At 44.7% G+C, this 17,396-nt stretch overlaps 1 protein-coding gene across 3 annotated transcripts in view; it reads right to left on the bottom strand.

The window, feature by feature from the left end:
• cfap65 (cilia and flagella associated protein 65) overlaps positions 1–17,396 on the bottom strand; it is a 57,199-nt gene that overhangs the window by 6,080 nt on the left and 33,723 nt on the right. For 2 of the 3 annotated variants that reach the window (XM_045704912.1, XM_045704913.1), the window contains 6 exons: positions 15,575–15,706; positions 9,255–9,371; positions 8,012–8,677; positions 7,813–7,863; positions 6,378–6,604; positions 1,382–1,507 (listed from right to left, as the gene is read on the bottom strand). In XM_045704912.1, coding sequence (XP_045560868.1) covers positions 1,382–1,507; positions 6,378–6,604; positions 7,813–7,863; positions 8,012–8,677; positions 9,255–9,371; positions 15,575–15,706 — 1,319 coding nt within the window. Of the gene's footprint in view, positions 1–1,381; positions 1,508–6,377; positions 6,605–7,812; positions 7,864–8,011; positions 8,678–9,254; positions 9,372–15,574; positions 15,707–17,396 lie in introns of those variants that run through there. The other variant, XR_006761243.1, reaches the window with a different exon arrangement.

Here is a 17,396-nt window from a genome sequence, read left to right as displayed (position 1 = left end):
AGGAGAGGAGAGTTACTGTACCTGAATATAGAGGTGAGTTACTGTACCTGAATATAGAGGAGAGTTACTGTACCTGAATATAGAGGAGAGTTACTGTACCTGAATATAGAGGAGAGGAGAGTTACTGTACCTGAATATAGCGGAGAGTTACTGTACCTAAATATAGAGGAGAGTTACTGTACCTGAATAAAGAGGAGAGTTACTGTACCTGAATATAGAGGAGAGGAGAGTTACTGTACCTGAATATAGAGGAGAGTTACTGTACCTGAATATAGAGGAGAGTTACTGTACCTGAATAAAGAGGAGAGTTACTGTACCTGAATATAGAGGAGAGGAGAGTTACTGTACCTGAATATAGAGGAGAGTTACTGTACCTGAATAAAGAGGAGAGTTACTGTACCTGAATATAGAGGTGAGTTATTGTACCTGAATATAGAGGTGAGTTACTGTACCTGAATATAGAGGAGAGTTACTGTACCTGAATATAGAGGAGAGTTACTGTACCTGAATATAGAGGTCAGGTACTGTACCTGAATATAGAGGTGAGTTATTGTACCTTAATATAGAGGAGAGTTACTGTACCTGAATATAGAGGAGAGTTACTGTACCTGAATAAAGAGGAGAGGTACTGTACCTGAATATAGAGGAGAGTTACTGTACCTGAATATAGAGGTGAGGTACTGTACCTGAATATAGAGGAGAGGAGAGTTACTGTACCTGAATATAGAGGAGAGGAGAGTTACTGTACCTGAATATAGAGGTCAGGTACTGTACCTGAATATAGAGGTGAGTTACTGTACCTTAATATAGAGGAGAGTTACTGTACCTGAATAAAGAGGAGAGGTACTGTACCTGAATATAGAGGAGAGTTACTGTACCTGAATATAGAGGTGAGGTACTGTACCTGAATATAGAGGAGAGGAGAGTTACTGTACCTGAATATAGAGGAGAGTTACTGTACCTGAATATAGAGGAGAGGAGAGTTACTGTACCTGAATATAGAGGTGAGTTATTGTACCTGAATATAGAGGAGAGTTACTGTACCTGAATATAGAGGAGAGGAGAGTTACTGTACCTGAATATAGAGGTGAGTTACTGTACCTGAATATAGAGGAGAGTTACTGTACCTGAATATAGAGGAGAGGAGAGTTACTGTACCTGAATATAGAGGAGAGTTACTGTACCTGAATATAGAGGAGAGTTACTGTACCTGAATATAGAGGAGAGGAGAGTTACTGTACCTGAATATAGAGGAGAGGAGAGGTACTGTACCTGAATATAGAGGAGAGTTACTGTACCTGAATATAGAGGAGAGTTACTGTACCTGAATATAGAGGAGAGGAGAGTTACTGTACCTGAATATAGAGGTGAGGTACTGTACCTGAATATAGAGGTGAGCGTGTGGGTAATGATGTCTCTCTCTGGTCCGTGGCTGAGAGGGGGCATGTCTACAGATGGAGGTCTGCTCTGACGGGATTCACAACGGGTCACATTGGGCCGGGCCGACCTGGAAGACAGGAGAATATCTCAGTTAAACATGACTATAGATACAGTAACCCTCCCAGTAAAACACGACTATAGATACAGTAACCCTCCCAGTAAAACACGACTATAGATACAGTAACCCTCCCAGTAAAACACGACTATAGATACAGTAACCCTCCCAGTAAAACACGACTATAGATACAGTAACCCTCCCAGTAAAACACGACTATAGATACAGTAACCCTCCCAGTAAAACACGACTATAGATACAGTAACCCTCCCAGTAAAACACGACTATAGATACAGTAACCCTCCCAGTAAAACACGACTATAGATACAGTAACCCTCCCAGTAAAACACGACTATAGATACAGTAACCCTCCCAGTAAAACACGACTATAGATACAGTAACCCTCCCAGTAAAACACGACTATAGATACAGTAACCCTCCCAGTAAAACACGACTATAGATACAGTAACCCTCCCAGTAAAACACGACTATAGATACAGTAACCCTCCCAGTAAAACACGACTATAGATACAGTAACCCTCCCAGTTAAACACGACTATAGATACAGTAACCCTCCCAGTAAAACACGACTATAGATACAGTAACCCTCCCAGTAAAACACGACTATAGATACAGTAAAACACGACTATAGATACAGTAACCCTCCCAGTAAAACACGACTATAGATAACTCCCAGTAAAACACGACTATAGATACAAACCTCCCAGTAAAAAACGACTATAGATACAGTAAAACACGACTATAGATACAGTAACCCTCCCAGTAAAACACGACTATAGATGCAGTAACCCTCCCAGTAAAACACGACTATAGATACAGTAACCCTCCCAGTAAAACACGACTATAGATACAGTAACCCTCCCAGTAAAACACGACTATAGATACAGTAAAACACGACTATAGATACAGTAACCCTCCCAGTTAAACACGACTATAGATACAGTAAAACACGACTATAGATACAGTAACCCTCCCAGTAAAACACGACTATAGATACAGTAACCCTCCCAGTAAAACACGACTATAGATACAGTAAAACACGACTATAGATACAGTAACCCTCCCAGTAAAACACGACTATAGATACAGTAAAACACGACTATAGATACAGTAACCCTCCCAGTAAAACACGACTATAGATACAGTAACCCTCCCAGTAAAACACGACTATAGATACAGTAACCCTCCCAGTAAAACACGACTATAGATACAGTAACCCTCCCAGTAAAACACGACTATAGATACAGTAACCCTCCCAGTAAAACACGACTATAGATACAGTAACCCTCCCAGTAAAACACGACTATAGATACAGTAAAACACGACTATAGATACAGTAACCCTCCCAGTAAAACACGACTATAGATACAGTAACCCTCCCAGTAAAACACGACTATAGATACAGTAACCCTCCCAGTAAAACACGACTATAGATACAGTAACCCTCCCAGTAAAACACGACTATAGATACAGCAACCCTCCCAGTAAAACACGACTATAGATACAGTAACCCTCCCAGTAAAACACGACTATAGATACAGTAAAACACGACTATAGATACAGTAACCCTCCCAGTTAAACACGACTATAGATACAGTAACCCTCCCAGTAAAACACGACTATAGATACAGTAACCCTCCCAGTAAAACACGACTATAGATACAGTAACCCTCCCAGTAAAACACGACTATAGATACAGTAACCCTCCCAGTAAAACACGACTATAGATACAGTAAAACACGACTATAGATACAGTAACCCTCCCAGTTAAACACGACTATAGATACAGTAACCCTCCCAGTTAAACACGACTATAGATACAGTAACCCTCCCAGTAAAACACGACTATAGATACAGTAACCCTCCCAGTAAAACACGACTATAGATACAGTAAAACACGACTATAGATACAGTAACCCTCCCAGTTAAACACGACTATAGATACAGTAAAACACGACTATAGATACAGTAACCCTCCCAGTAAAACACGACTATAGATACAGTAACCCTCCCAGTAAAACACGACTATAGATACAGTAACCCTCCCAGTAAAACACGACTATAGATACAGTAAAACACGACTATAGATACAGTAACCCTCCCAGTAAAACACGACTATAGATACAGTAACCCTCCCAGTAAAACACGACTATAGATACAGTAAAACACGACTATAGATACAGTAACCCTCCCAGTTAAACACGACTATAGATACAGTAACCCTCCCAGTAAAACACGACTATAGATACAGTAACCCTCCCAGTAAAACACGACTATAGATACAGTAACCCTCCCAGTAAAACACGACTATAGATACAGTAACCCTCCCAGTAAAACACGACTATAGATACAGTAACCCTCCCAGTTAAACACGACTATAGATACAGTAACCCTCCCAGTAAAACACGACTATAGATACAGTAACCCTCCCAGTAAAACACGACTATAGATACAGTAAAACACGACTATAGATACAGTAACCCTCCCAGTAAAACACGACTATAGATACAGTAAAACACGACTATAGATACAGTAACCCTCCCAGTTAAACACGACTATAGATACAGTAACCCTCCCAGTAAAACACGACTATAGATACAGTAACCCTCCCAGTAAAACACGACTATAGATACAGTAAAACATGACTATAGATACAGTAACCCTCCCAGTAAAACACGACTATAGATGCAGTAACCCTCCCAGTAAAACACGACTATAGATACAGTAACCCTCCCAGTAAAACACGACTATAGATACAGTAACCCTCCCAGTAAAACACGACTATAGATACAGTAAAACACGACTATAGATACAGTAACCCTCCCAGTTAAACACGACTATAGATACAGTAAAACACGACTATAGATACAGTAACCCTCCCAGTTAAACACGACTATAGATACAGTAACCCTCCCAGTAAAACACGACTATAGATACAGTAACCCTCCCAGTAAAACACGACTATAGATACAGTAAAACACGACTATAGATACAGTAACCCTCCCAGTAAAACACGACTATAGATACAGTAACCCTCCCAGTAAAACACGACTATAGATACAGTAACCCTCCCAGTAAAACACGACTATAGATACAGTAACCCTCCCAGTAAAACACGACTATAGATACAGTAACCCTCCCAGTAAAACACGACTATAGATACAGTAACCCTCCCAGTAAAACACGACTATAGATACAGTAAAACACGACTATAGATACAGTAACCCTCCCAGTAAAACACGACTATAGATACAGTAACCCTCCCAGTAAAACACGACTATAGATACAGTAACCCTCCCAGTAAAACACGACTATAGATACAGTAACCCTCCCAGTAAAACACGACTATAGATACAGCAACCCTCCCAGTAAAACACGACTATAGATACAGTAACCCTCCCAGTAAAACACGACTATAGATACAGTAAAACACGACTATAGATACAGTAACCCTCCCAGTTAAACACGACTATAGATACAGTAACCCTCCCAGTAAAACACGACTATAGATACAGTAACCCTCCCAGTAAAACACGACTATAGATACAGTAACCCTCCCAGTAAAACACGACTATAGATACAGTAACCCTCCCAGTAAAACACGACTATAGATACAGTAAAACACGACTATAGATACAGTAACCCTCCCAGTAAAACACGACTATAGATACAGTAACCCTCCCAGTTAAACACGACTATAGATACAGTAACCCTCCCAGTAAAACACGACTATAGATACAGTAACCCTCCCAGTAAAACACGACTATAGATACAGTAAAACACGACTATAGATACAGTAACCCTCCCAGTAAAACACGACTATAGATGCAGTAAAACACGACTATAGATACAGTAACCCTCCCAGTAAAACACGACTATAGATACAGTAACCCTCCCAGTAAAACACGACTATAGATACAGTAACCCTCCCAGTAAAACACGACTATAGATACAGTAAAACACGACTATAGATACAGTAACCCTCCCAGTTAAACACGACTATAGATACAGTAACCCTCCCAGTAAAACACGACTATAGATACAGTAAAACACGACTATAGATACAGTAACCCTCCCAGTTAAACACGACTATAGATACAGTAACCCTCCCAGTAAAACACGACTATAGATACAGTAACCCTCCCAGTAAAACACGACTATAGATACAGTAACCCTCCCAGTAAAACACGACTATAGATACAGTAAAACACGACTATAGATACAGTAACCCTCCCAGTAAAACACGACTATAGATACAGTAACCCTCCCAGTAAAACACGACTATAGATACAGTAACCCTCCCAGTAAAACACGACTATAGATACAGTAACCCTCCCAGTAAAACACGACTATAGATACAGTAACCCTCCCAGTAAAACACGACTATAGATACAGTAACCCTCCCAGTAAAACACGACTATAGATACAGTAAAACACGACTATAGATACAGTAAAACACGACTATAGATACAGTAACCCTTCCAGTAAAACACGACTATAGATACAGTAACCCTCCCAGTCAAGGTGTGTGTTTGAGATTGAGTAATTGCAGTCGGACTGCACAGAATCCCTGATCTACTAATCACCTTGCATCCCAAATAATGTGATTTAGATGAGCAATTCCGCGCACCCTCGTTCACCCTCGTTTACCCTCGTTCACTCTCGTTTACCCCCGTTAACCCTCGTTTACCCTCGTTCACCCTCGTTTACCCTCGTTCACCCTCGTTTACCCCCGTTCACCCTCGTTTACCCTCGTTCACCCTCGTTTACCCTCGTTCACCCTCGCTCAACTGATCCCCTGAAACACGCTGAAGGTCTTCTCGTTGACCCTCAGGGTAGCGGGGTAATCAATGTACTGTACCTGTTGATGTGGTGTGTGCTGAGCAGGGAGGGGAAGAAGGTCTGGAACTCTAGGAGGGAGTGTGAGCGGGCGGTGACCCCCAGGTGTAGCAGGGTGGGGCAGGGCGGTTCAGGTCTCCTCCATACCTGGCTAGCCTCTCTCTGGGCCCTCCGCTCAGCACGACTGGGCCTGGTACACATACCCCCCACCACGGCACTGCTGCTGCTGCTATGGATAGGAGGCAGAGTCTTAAAGAGAGAGAGCGAGGGGAAGAAAGAGGTAAGACACTGAATGAAATGTAAGCAGTATCTATTCTATATTATAAACTGGGTGGTTTGAGCCCTGCATGCTGATTGGCTGACAGCCGTGGTATATCAGTCCGTATATACCACGGGTATGACATTTATTTTTACTGTCCTAATTACGTTGGTAACCTGTTTATAATAGCAACAAGGCACCTCGGGGGTTTGTGATATATGGCCAATATACCAGCGTTGCGTAGTGCTTAAGAACAGCCCTTAGCCGTGGTATATTGGCCATATACCACACCTCCTCGGACCTTATTGTTTAAAAATATCTAACCAGATCGGTTTGTGCTGTTTTGTCATGTCAATCTGGTTAGATATTTTTAGGTTTGGCAATATCTATAACATCCACAGGGTCCAGGTGTTTCCTGTTACCTTGTACTTCCTGACTACAGTGTCCAGGTGTTTCCTGTTACCTTGTACTTCCTGACTACAGTGTCCAGGTGTTTCCTGTTACCTTGTACTTCCTGACTACAGGGTCCAGGTGTTTCCTGTTACCTTGTATTTCCTGACTACAGTGTCCAGGTGTTTCCTGTTACCTTGTACTGCCTGACTACAGTGTCCAGGTGTTTCCTGTTACCTTGTACTGCCTGACTACAGTGTCCAGGTGTTTCCTGTTACCTTGTACTTCCTGACTACAGGGTCCAGGTGTTTCCTGTTACCTTGTACTTCCTGACTACAGGTCCAGGTGTTTTCTGTTACCTTGTATTTCCTGACTACAGTGTCCAGGTGTTTCCTGTTACCTTGTACTTCCTGACTACAGGTCCAGGTGTTTTCTGTTACCTTGTATTTCCTGACTACAGGGTCCAGGTGTTTCCTGTTACCTTGCACTTCCTGACTACAGGGTCCAGGTGTTTCCTGTTATCTTGTACTTCCTGACTACAGGTCCAGGTGTTTTCTGTTACCTTGTACTTCCTGACTACAGGGTCCAGGTGTTTCCTGTTATCTTGTACTTCCTAACTACAGTGTCCAGGTGTTTTCTGTTACCTTGTACTTCCTGACTACAGGGTCCAGGTGTTTCCTGTTACCTTGTACTTCCTGACTACAGGGTCCAGGTGTTTCCTGTTACCTTGTACTTCCTGACTACAGTGTCCAGGTGTTTCCTGTTACCTTGTACTGCCTGACTATATGGTCCAGGTGTTTTCTGTTACCTTGTACTTCCTGACTACAGGTCCAGGCTTCTGTGGGGAAGGTACAACCTCCTGCATCAGGACAAGATGAAGGTGTTAGATCACCAGTAAGTAGAACCCAGATTGTGTGTGTGTGTGTGTGTGTGTGTGTGTGTGTGTGTGTGTGTGTGTGTGTGTGTGTGTGTGTGTGTGTGTGTGTGTGTCCTAGTATGATTCTCACCTTAGTGTTGCTCTCCTTTGTTTGATTCTGTGTATGACCCTGGGGGTAGCTGGTCTGACTCGGTGTATGACCCTGGGGGTAGCTGGTCTGACTCGGTGTATGACCCTGGGGGTAGCTGGTCTGATTCTGTGCATGACCCTGGGGGTAGCTGGTCTGATTCTGTGTATGACCCTGGGGGTAGCTGGTCTGACTCGGTGTATGACCCTGGGGGTAGCTGGTCTGATTCTGTGCATGACCCTGGGGGTAGCTGGTCTGATTCTGTGTATGACCCTGGGGGTAGCTGGTCTGACTCGGTGTATGACCCTGGGGGTAGCTGGTCTGACTCGGTGTATGACCCTGGGGGTAGCTGGTCTGATTCTGTGCATGACCCTGGGGGTAGCTGGTCTGATTCGGTGTATGACCCTGGGGGTAGCTGGTCTGATTCTGTGTATGACCCTGGGGGTAGCTGGTCTGATTCTGTGTATGACCCTGGGGGTAGCTGGTCTGATTCTGTGTATGACCCTGGGGGTAGCTGGTCTGACTCGGTGTATGACCCTGGGGGTAGCTGGTCTGACTCGGCTGCAGGTCTTTCTCAGTCAGGGTAAACTCGTTCGTCTGTCTGTCTCTCTCCAGCTCCCACTGCTGTAGATCCTGATGGTACTGAGATAGAGCTTCCTCCAGGGTCACCTGGTAACATAACAACAACATCTCAGTCACACATCATATGTGGTTGTTTTACCAATGCACTGACTGTCTGGAGTCTTTCTGGATAGGACCTGCTGAGATGAGATGGATGGATGGGATGAATAACATGTAATATGTCAAAATGGAAACATCTATAGACAAATGGACAGAATGCAATTCACCTTTAATGGTATTGAAACATCTATAGACAAATGGACAGAATGCTATTCACCTTTAATGGTATTGAAACATCTATAGACAAATGGACAGAATGCTATTCACCGTTAATGGTATTGAAACATCTATAGACAAATGGACAGAATGCTATTCACTGTTAATGGTATTGAAACATCTATAGACAAATGGACAGAATGCTATTCACTGTTAATGGTATTGAAACATCTATAGACAAATGGACAGAATGCTATTCACCTTTAATGGTATTGAAACATCTATAGACAAATGGACAGAATGCTATTCACTGTTAATGGTATTGAAACATCTATAGACAAGTGGTCTTATGAGTGAACACTGTGACAGAGTTTGTAGGTATACCAAGGACTATGATAAAGGTCCTCACCTCACAGATGATGTCTAGCTGGTAGAAGCTGGGGCTGCCAGAGGCCTGGAGAGTCAGGATACAGAGAGAACTCTCCCCTGGAGACAGAGTACCATTCTCTGGGTAGATCTGGACTGACTGCAGGGACAATAACCGCAACAAGACACACGCATAGTATTAAACAGCATTCGCTGACACAACCCAAAAAACCAACTCTCCCATTCAACAAACATCCACAGAAAGAAGGACTCATTTATGTACGCTGCAGTATGTCCAGTACGCTGCAGTATGTCCAGTACGCTGTAGTATGTCCAGTACGCTGTAGTATGTCCAGTACGTCCAGTACGCTGTAGTATGTCCAGTACGTCCAGTACGCTGCAGTATGTCCAGTACGCTGCGGTATGTCCAGCACGCTGCAGTATGTCCAGTACGCTGCAGTATGTCCAGTACGCTGCAGTATGTCCAGTATGCTGCAATATGTCCAGTACGCTGCAGTACGTCCAGTACGCTGCAGTATGTCCAGTATGCTGCAGTATGTCCAGTATGCTGCAGTATGTCCAGTACGCTGCAGTATGTCCAGTATGCTGCAGTATGTCCAGTACGCTGCAATATGTCCAGTATGCTGCAGTACGCTGCAGTATGTCCAGTACGCTGTAGTATGTCCAGTACGTCCAGTACGCTGCAGTATGTCCAGTACGCTGCAGTATGTCCAGTACGCTGCAGTACGTCCAGTACGCTGCAGTATGTCCAGTACGCTGCAGTATGCTGCAGTATGTCCAGTACGCTGCAGTATGTCCAGTACGCTGCAGTATGTCCAGTACGCTGCAATATGTCCAGTACGCTGCAGTATGTCCAGTATGCTGCAGTACGCTGCAGTATGTCCAGTATGTCCAGTACGCTGCAATATGTCCAGTACGCTGCAGTATGTCCAGTACGCTGCAATATGTCCAGTATGCTGCAGTACGCTGCAGTATGTCCAGCATGTCCAGTACGCTGCAATATGTCCAGTATGCTGCAGTACGCTGCAGTATGTCCAGTATGTCCAGTACGCTGCAGTATGTCTCAGTACGCTGTAGTATGTCCAGTACGTCCAGTACGCTGCAGTATGTCCAGTACGCTGCAGTACGTCCAGTACAATCATAGATATATTTTACCCCAGTATCTGTGCGTTAGACGTCGACGATGAGTATGAGGTGTCTCCTCTCCAACGCCAAATTTGTATGTAGACCTTTTTTTATAAGTATATACCGGCTGTAGTGGTAGTACATGACGATAGTAATGAACGTACTTTGATATCATAACGCTGCAGAGCTGTCTAATGGGATTTGAATTGGAGCTTCCTGGGCGATGAGTACGAGGAGACACCTCATATTCCTCAACGACATCTCTAACACACAGATACGAGGGTAAGATCTAAACCCAGCAAAACAAGCAACAAATCACTAACACTAGAAAAGTTTGTGGTAATTCACACATCCTTAAAAACTTAGGTGCTAGGTGCTAATAAACTGCATGCTAACCTGGTCAGTCAAGTTCCAGGCTAATATACAGCACGCTAACCTGGTCAGTCAGGTTCCAGGCTAATATACTGCACTCTAACCTGGTCAGTCAGATTCCAGGCTAATATACTGCACGCTAACCTGGTCAGTCAAGTTCCAGGCTAATATACAGCACGCTAACCTGGTCAGTCAGGTTCCAGGCTAATATACTGCACTCTAACCTGGTCAGTCAGATTCCAAGCTAATATACTGCACGCTAACCTGGTCAGTCAGGTTCCAGGCTAATATACTGCACTCTAACCTGGTCAGTCAGGTTCCAGGCTAATATACTGCACGCTAACCTGGTCAGTCAGGTTCCAGGCTAATATACTGCACTCTAACCTGGTCAGTCAGGTTCCAGGCTAATATACTGCACGCTAACCTGGTCAGTCAGGTTCCAGCATAATATACAGCACGCTAACCTGGTCAGTCAGGTTCCAGGCTAATATACAGCACGCTAACCTGGTCAGTCAGGTTCCAGGCTAATATACTGCACGCTAACCTGGTCAGTCAGGTTCCAGGCTAATATACTGCACTCTAACCTGGTCAGTCAGGTTCCAGGCTAATATACTGCACGCTAACCTGGTCAGTCAGGTTCCAGGCTAATATACTGCACGCTAACCTGGTCAGACAGGTTCCAGGCTAATATACTGCACTGTAACCTGGTCAGTCAGGTTCCAGGCTAATATACTGCACGCTAACCTGGTCAGTCAGGTTCCAGGCTAATATACTGCACGCTAACCTGGTCAGTCAGGTTCCAGGCTAATATACTGCACTCTAACCTGGTCAGTCAGGTTCCAGGCTAATATACTGCACTCTAACCTGGTCAGTCAGGTTCCAGGCTAATATACTGCACGTTAACCTGGTCAGTCAGGTTCCAGGCTAATATACTGCACTCTAACCTGGTCAGTCAGGTTCCAGGCAAATATACTGCACGCTAACCTGGTCAGTGAGGTCCCAGGCTAATATACCGCACGTTAACCTGGTCAGTCAGGTCCCAGGCTAATATACTGCACGCTAATCTGGTCAGTCAGGTCCCAGGCTAATATACTGCATGCTAACCTGGTCAGTCAGGTTCCAGGCTAATATACTGCACGCTAACCTGGTCAGTCAGGTTCCAGGATAATATACTGCACGCTAACCTGGTCAGTCAGGTTCCAGGCTAATATACTGCACGCTAACCTGGTCAGTCAGGTTCCAGGCTAATATACTGCACGATAACCTAGTCAGTCAGGTTCCAGGCTAATATACTGCATGCTAACCTGGTCAGTCAGGTTCCAGGCTAATATACTGCACGCTAACCTGGTGAGTCAGGTTCCAGGCTAATATACTGCACGCTAACCTGGTCAGTCAGGTTCCAGGCTAATATACTGCACGCTAACCTGGTCAGTCTGGTTCCAGGCTAATATACAGCACGATAACCTGGTCAGTCAGGTTCCAGGCTAATATACTGCACATTAACCTGGTCAGTCAGGTTCCAGGCTAATATACTGCACGCTAACCTGGTCAGTCAGGTTCCAGGCTAATATACTGCACGCTAACCTGGTCAGTCAGGTTCCAGGCTAATATACTGCACGCTAACCTGGTCAGTCAGGTCCCAGGCTAGTATACTGCACTCTAACCTGGTCAGTCAGGTTCCAGGCTAATATACTGCACGCTAACCTGGTCAGTCAGGTTCCAGGCTAATATACTGCACGCTAATCTGGTCAGTCAGGTTCCAGGCTAATATACTGCACGCTAACCTGGTCAGTCAGGTTCCAGGCTAATATACTGCACTCTAACCTGGTCAGTCAGGTTCCAGGCTAATATACTGCACGTTAACCTGGTCAGTCAGGTTCCAGGCTAATATACTGCACTCTAACCTGGTCAGTCAGGTTCCAGGCTAATATACTGCACTCTAACCTGGTCAGTCAGGTTCCAGGCTAATATACTGCACTCTAACCTGGTCAGTCAGATTCCAAGCTAATATACTGCACGCTAACCTGGTCAGTCAAGTTCCAGGCTAATATACAGCACGCTAACCTGGTCAGTCAGGTTCCAGGCTAATATACTGCACTCTAACCTGGTCAGTCAGATTCCAAGCTAATATACTGCACGCTAACCTGGTCAGTCAGGTTCCAGGCTAATATACTGCACTCTAACCTGGTCAGTCAGGTTCCAGGCTAATATACTGCACGCTAACCTGGTCAGTCAGGTTCCAGGCTAATATACTGCACTCTAACCTGGTCAGTCAGGTTCCAGGCTAATATACTGCACGCTAACCTGGTCAGTCAGGTTCCAGCATAATATACAGCACGCTAACCTGGTCAGTCAGGTTCCAGGCTAATATACAGCACGCTAACCTGGTCAGTCAGGTTCCAGGCTAATATACTGCACGCTAACCTGGTCAGTCAGGTTCCAGGCTAATATACTGCACTCTAACCTGGTCAGTCAGGTTCCAGGCTAATATACTGCACGCTAACCTGGTCAGTCAGGTTCCAGGCTAATATACTGCACGCTAACCTGGTCAGACAGGTTCCAGGCTAATATACTGCACTGTAACCTGGTCAGTCAGGTTCCAGGCTAATATACTGCACGCTAACCTGGTCAGTCAGGTTCCAGGCTAATATACTGCACGCTAACCTGGTCAGTCAGGTTCCAGGCTAATATACTGCACTCTAACCTGGTCAGTCAGGTTCCAGGCTAATATACTGCACTCTAACCTGGTCAGTCAGGTTCCAGGCTAATATACTGCACGTTAACCTGGTCAGTCAGGTTCCAGGCTAATATACTGCACTCTAACCTGGTCAGTCAGGTTCCAGGCAAATATACTGCACGCTAACCTGGTCAGTGAGGTCCCAGGCTAATATACTGCACGTTAACCTGGTCAGTCAGGTCCCAGGCTAATATACTGCACGCTAATCTGGTCAGTCAGGTCCCAGGCTAATATACTGCATGCTAACCTGGTCAGTCAGGTTCCAGGCTAATATACTGCACGCTAACCTGGTCAGTCAGGTTCCAGGATAATATACTGCACGCTAACCTGGTCAGTCAGGTTCCAGGCTAATATACTGCACGCTAACCTGGTCAGTCAGGTTCCAGGCTAATATACTGCACGATAACCTAGTCAGTCAGGTTCCAGGCTAATATACTGCATGCTAACCTGGTCAGTCAGGTTCCAGGCTAATATACTGCACGCTAACCTGGTGAGTCAGGTTCCAGGCTAATATACTGCACGCTAACCTGGTCAGTCAGGTTCCAGGCTAATATACTGCACGCTAACCTGGTCAGTCTGGTTCCAGGCTAATATACAGCACGATAACCTGGTCAGTCAGGTTCCAGGCTAATATACTGCACATTAACCTGGTCAGTCAGGTTCCAGGCTAATATACTGCACGCTAACCTGGTCAGTCAGGTTCCAGGCTAATATACTGCACGCTAACCTGGTCAGTCAGGTTCCAGGCTAATATACTGCACGCTAACCTGGTCAGTCAGGTCCCAGGCTAGTATACTGCACTCTAACCTGGTCAGTCAGGTTCCAGGCTAATATACTGCACGCTAACCTGGTCAGTCAGGTTCCAGGCTAATATACTGCACGCTAATCTGGTCAGTCAGGTTCCAGGCTAATATACTGCACGCTAACCTGGTCAGTCAGGTTCCAGGCTAATATACTGCACTCTAACCTGGTCAGTCAGGTTCCAGGCTAATATACTGCACGTTAACCTGGTCAGTCAGGTTCCAGGCTAATATACTGCACTCTAACCTGGTCAGTCAGGTTCCAGGCAAATATACTGCACGCTAACCTGGTCAGTGAGGTCCCAGGCTAATATACTGCACGTTAACCTGGTCAGTCAGGTCCCAGGCTAATATACTGCACGCTAATCTGGTCAGTCAGGTCCCAGGCTAATATACTGCACGCTAACCTGGTCAGTCAGGTTCCAGGCTAATATACTGCACGCTAACCTGGTCAGTCAGGTTCCAGGCTAATATACTGCACGCTAACCTGGTCAGTCAGGTTCCAGGCTAATATACTGCACGCTAACCTGGTCAGTCAGGTTCCAGGCTAATATACTGCACGATAACCTAGTCAGTCAGGTTCCAGGCTAATATACTGCACGCTAACCTGGTCAGTCAGGTTCCAGGCTAATATACTGCACGCTAACCTGGTGAGTCAGGTTCCAGGCTAATATACTGCACTCTAACCTGGTCAGTCAGGTTCCAGGCTAATTTACTGCACGCTAACCTAGTCAGTCAGGTTCCAGGCTAATATACTGCACTCTAACCTGGTCAGTCAGGTTATATACTGCACGCTAATATACTGCACTCTAACCTGGTCAGTCAGGTTCCAGGCTAATATACTGCACTCTAACCTGGTCAGTCAGGTTATATACTGCACGCTAATATACTGCACTCTAACCTGGTCAGTCAGGTTCCAGGCTAATATACTGCACTCTAACCTGGTCAGTCAGGTTCCAGGCTAATATACTGCACGCTAACCTGGTCAGTCAGGTTCCAGGCTAATATACTGCACGCTAACCTGGTCTGTCAGGTTCCAGGCTAATATACTGCACGCTAACCTGGTCAATCAGGTTCCAGGCTAATATACTGCACTCTAACCTGGTCAGTCAGGTTATATACTGCACGCTAATATACTGCACTCTAACCTGGTCAGTCAGGTTCCAGGCTAATATACTGCACGCTAACCTGGTCAGTCAGGTTCCAGGCTAATATACAGCACGCTAACCTGGTCAGTCAGGTTCCAGGCTAATATACTGCACGCTAACCTGGTCAGTCAGGTTCCAGGCTAATATACTGCACTCTAACCTGGTCAGTCAGATTCCAGGTGTAGAGGACTCTGTCACTGTGGGAGACATTCGTCAGGAACAGGACCCGTGTGGAGCGACAGCAGACTGGGATGTCCCCAAGAGACAATCTCTCCTCTGACAGGAACAGCACCTGCAGACGAGACAGAGGGCCGTGTTATGAGTGGAGCGTCTGTCATACTTCATCACCAAAACATTGGCCAATAGGAGCCCCAGGACAGGTACGCTGCAGGTACGGTACAAAAGGATCACATGGTGGCATTAGTTACAGTGGCAAGATAAAGTATGTGAACCCTTTGGAATGACCTGGATTTGTGCATAAATTTGTCATCAAATTTGATCTGATCTTCCTCTAAGTCACAACAATAGACAAACACAGTCTGCTTAAACTAATAACACACAAATTATTGTATTTTTGTTGTCTATATTGAATACATAATTTAAACATTCACAGTATAAGTTGGAAAAAGTATGTGAATCCCTAGGCTAATGACTTCTCCAAAAGATAATTGGAGTCAGGAGTCAACTAACATGGAGTCCAATCAATGAGACGAGATGAGATTGGAGATGTTGGTTAGAGCCCTATAAAAAACCCTGCCCTATAAAAAACACTCACAAAATGTGAGTTTGCTATTCACAAGAAGCATTGACTGATGTGAACCATGCCTCGAACAAATGAGATCTCAGAAGACCTAAGATTAAGAATTGTTGACTTGCATAGACATGGAAAGGGTTACAAAAGTATCTCTAAAAGCCTTGATGTTCATCAGTCCACAGTAAGACAAATTGTCTATAAATGGAGGAAGTTCAGCACTGTTGCTACTCTCCCTAGGCCTGGCTGTCCTGCAAAGATGACTGCAAGAGCACAGTGCAGGATGCTCAATGAGGTTAAGAAGAATCCTAGAGTGTCAGCTAAAGACTTACAGAAATCTCTGGAACAAGTCTATGATACGTAAAACACTAAACAAGAATGGTGTTCATGGGAGGACACCACAGAAGAAGCCACTGCTGTCCCAAAAAAACATTGCTGCACGTCTGAAGTTTACAAAAGAGCACTTGGATGCTACTGGCAAAATATTCTGTGGACAGATGAAAATAAAGTTGAGTTGTTTGGAACTGTAAAGTATGGTGGAGAGAGCATCATGGTTTGGGGCTGCTTTGCTGCCTCAGGGCCTGGACAGCTTGCTATCATCGACGGAAAAATTAATTCCCAAGTTTATCAAGACATTTTGCAGGAGAATGTAAGGCTATCTGTCCGCCAATTGAAGCTCAACAGAAGTTGGATGATGCAACAGGACAACAACAAAAAACACAGGAAGTAAATCAACAACAGAATTGCTTCAACAGAAGAAAATGTGCCTTCTGGAGTGGCCCAGTCAGAGTCCTGACCTCAACCTGATTGAGATGCTGTGGCATGAGCTCAAGTGAGCAGTTCACACCAGACATCCCAAGAATATTGCTGAACTGAAACAGTTTTGTAAAGAGGAATGGTCCAAAATTCCTCCTGACCGTTGTGCAGGTCTGATCCTCAACTACAGAAAACGTTTGGTTGAGGTTATTGCTGCCAAAGGAGGGTCAACCTGTTATTAAATCCAGGGATTCACATGCTTTTTCCACCCTGCACTGTGAATGTTTACACGGTGTGTTCAATAAAGACATGAAAAGGTATAATTGTTTGTGTGTTATTAGTTTCAGCAGACTGTGTTTATCTGTTGTTGTGACCTAGATGAAGATCAGATCAAATGTTATGACCAATTTATGCAGAAATCCAGGTCATTCCAAAGGGTTCACATACTTTTTCTTGCCACTGTATATAATACAAT

Source organism: Salmo salar, chromosome ssa21, assembly GCF_905237065.1.
Source record: "Salmo salar chromosome ssa21, Ssal_v3.1, whole genome shotgun sequence".
Taxonomy (NCBI): domain Eukaryota; kingdom Metazoa; phylum Chordata; class Actinopteri; order Salmoniformes; family Salmonidae; genus Salmo; species Salmo salar.
Note: the sequence above shows the minus strand (reverse complement) of the source record. Positions and strands in the feature narration are given on the sequence as shown.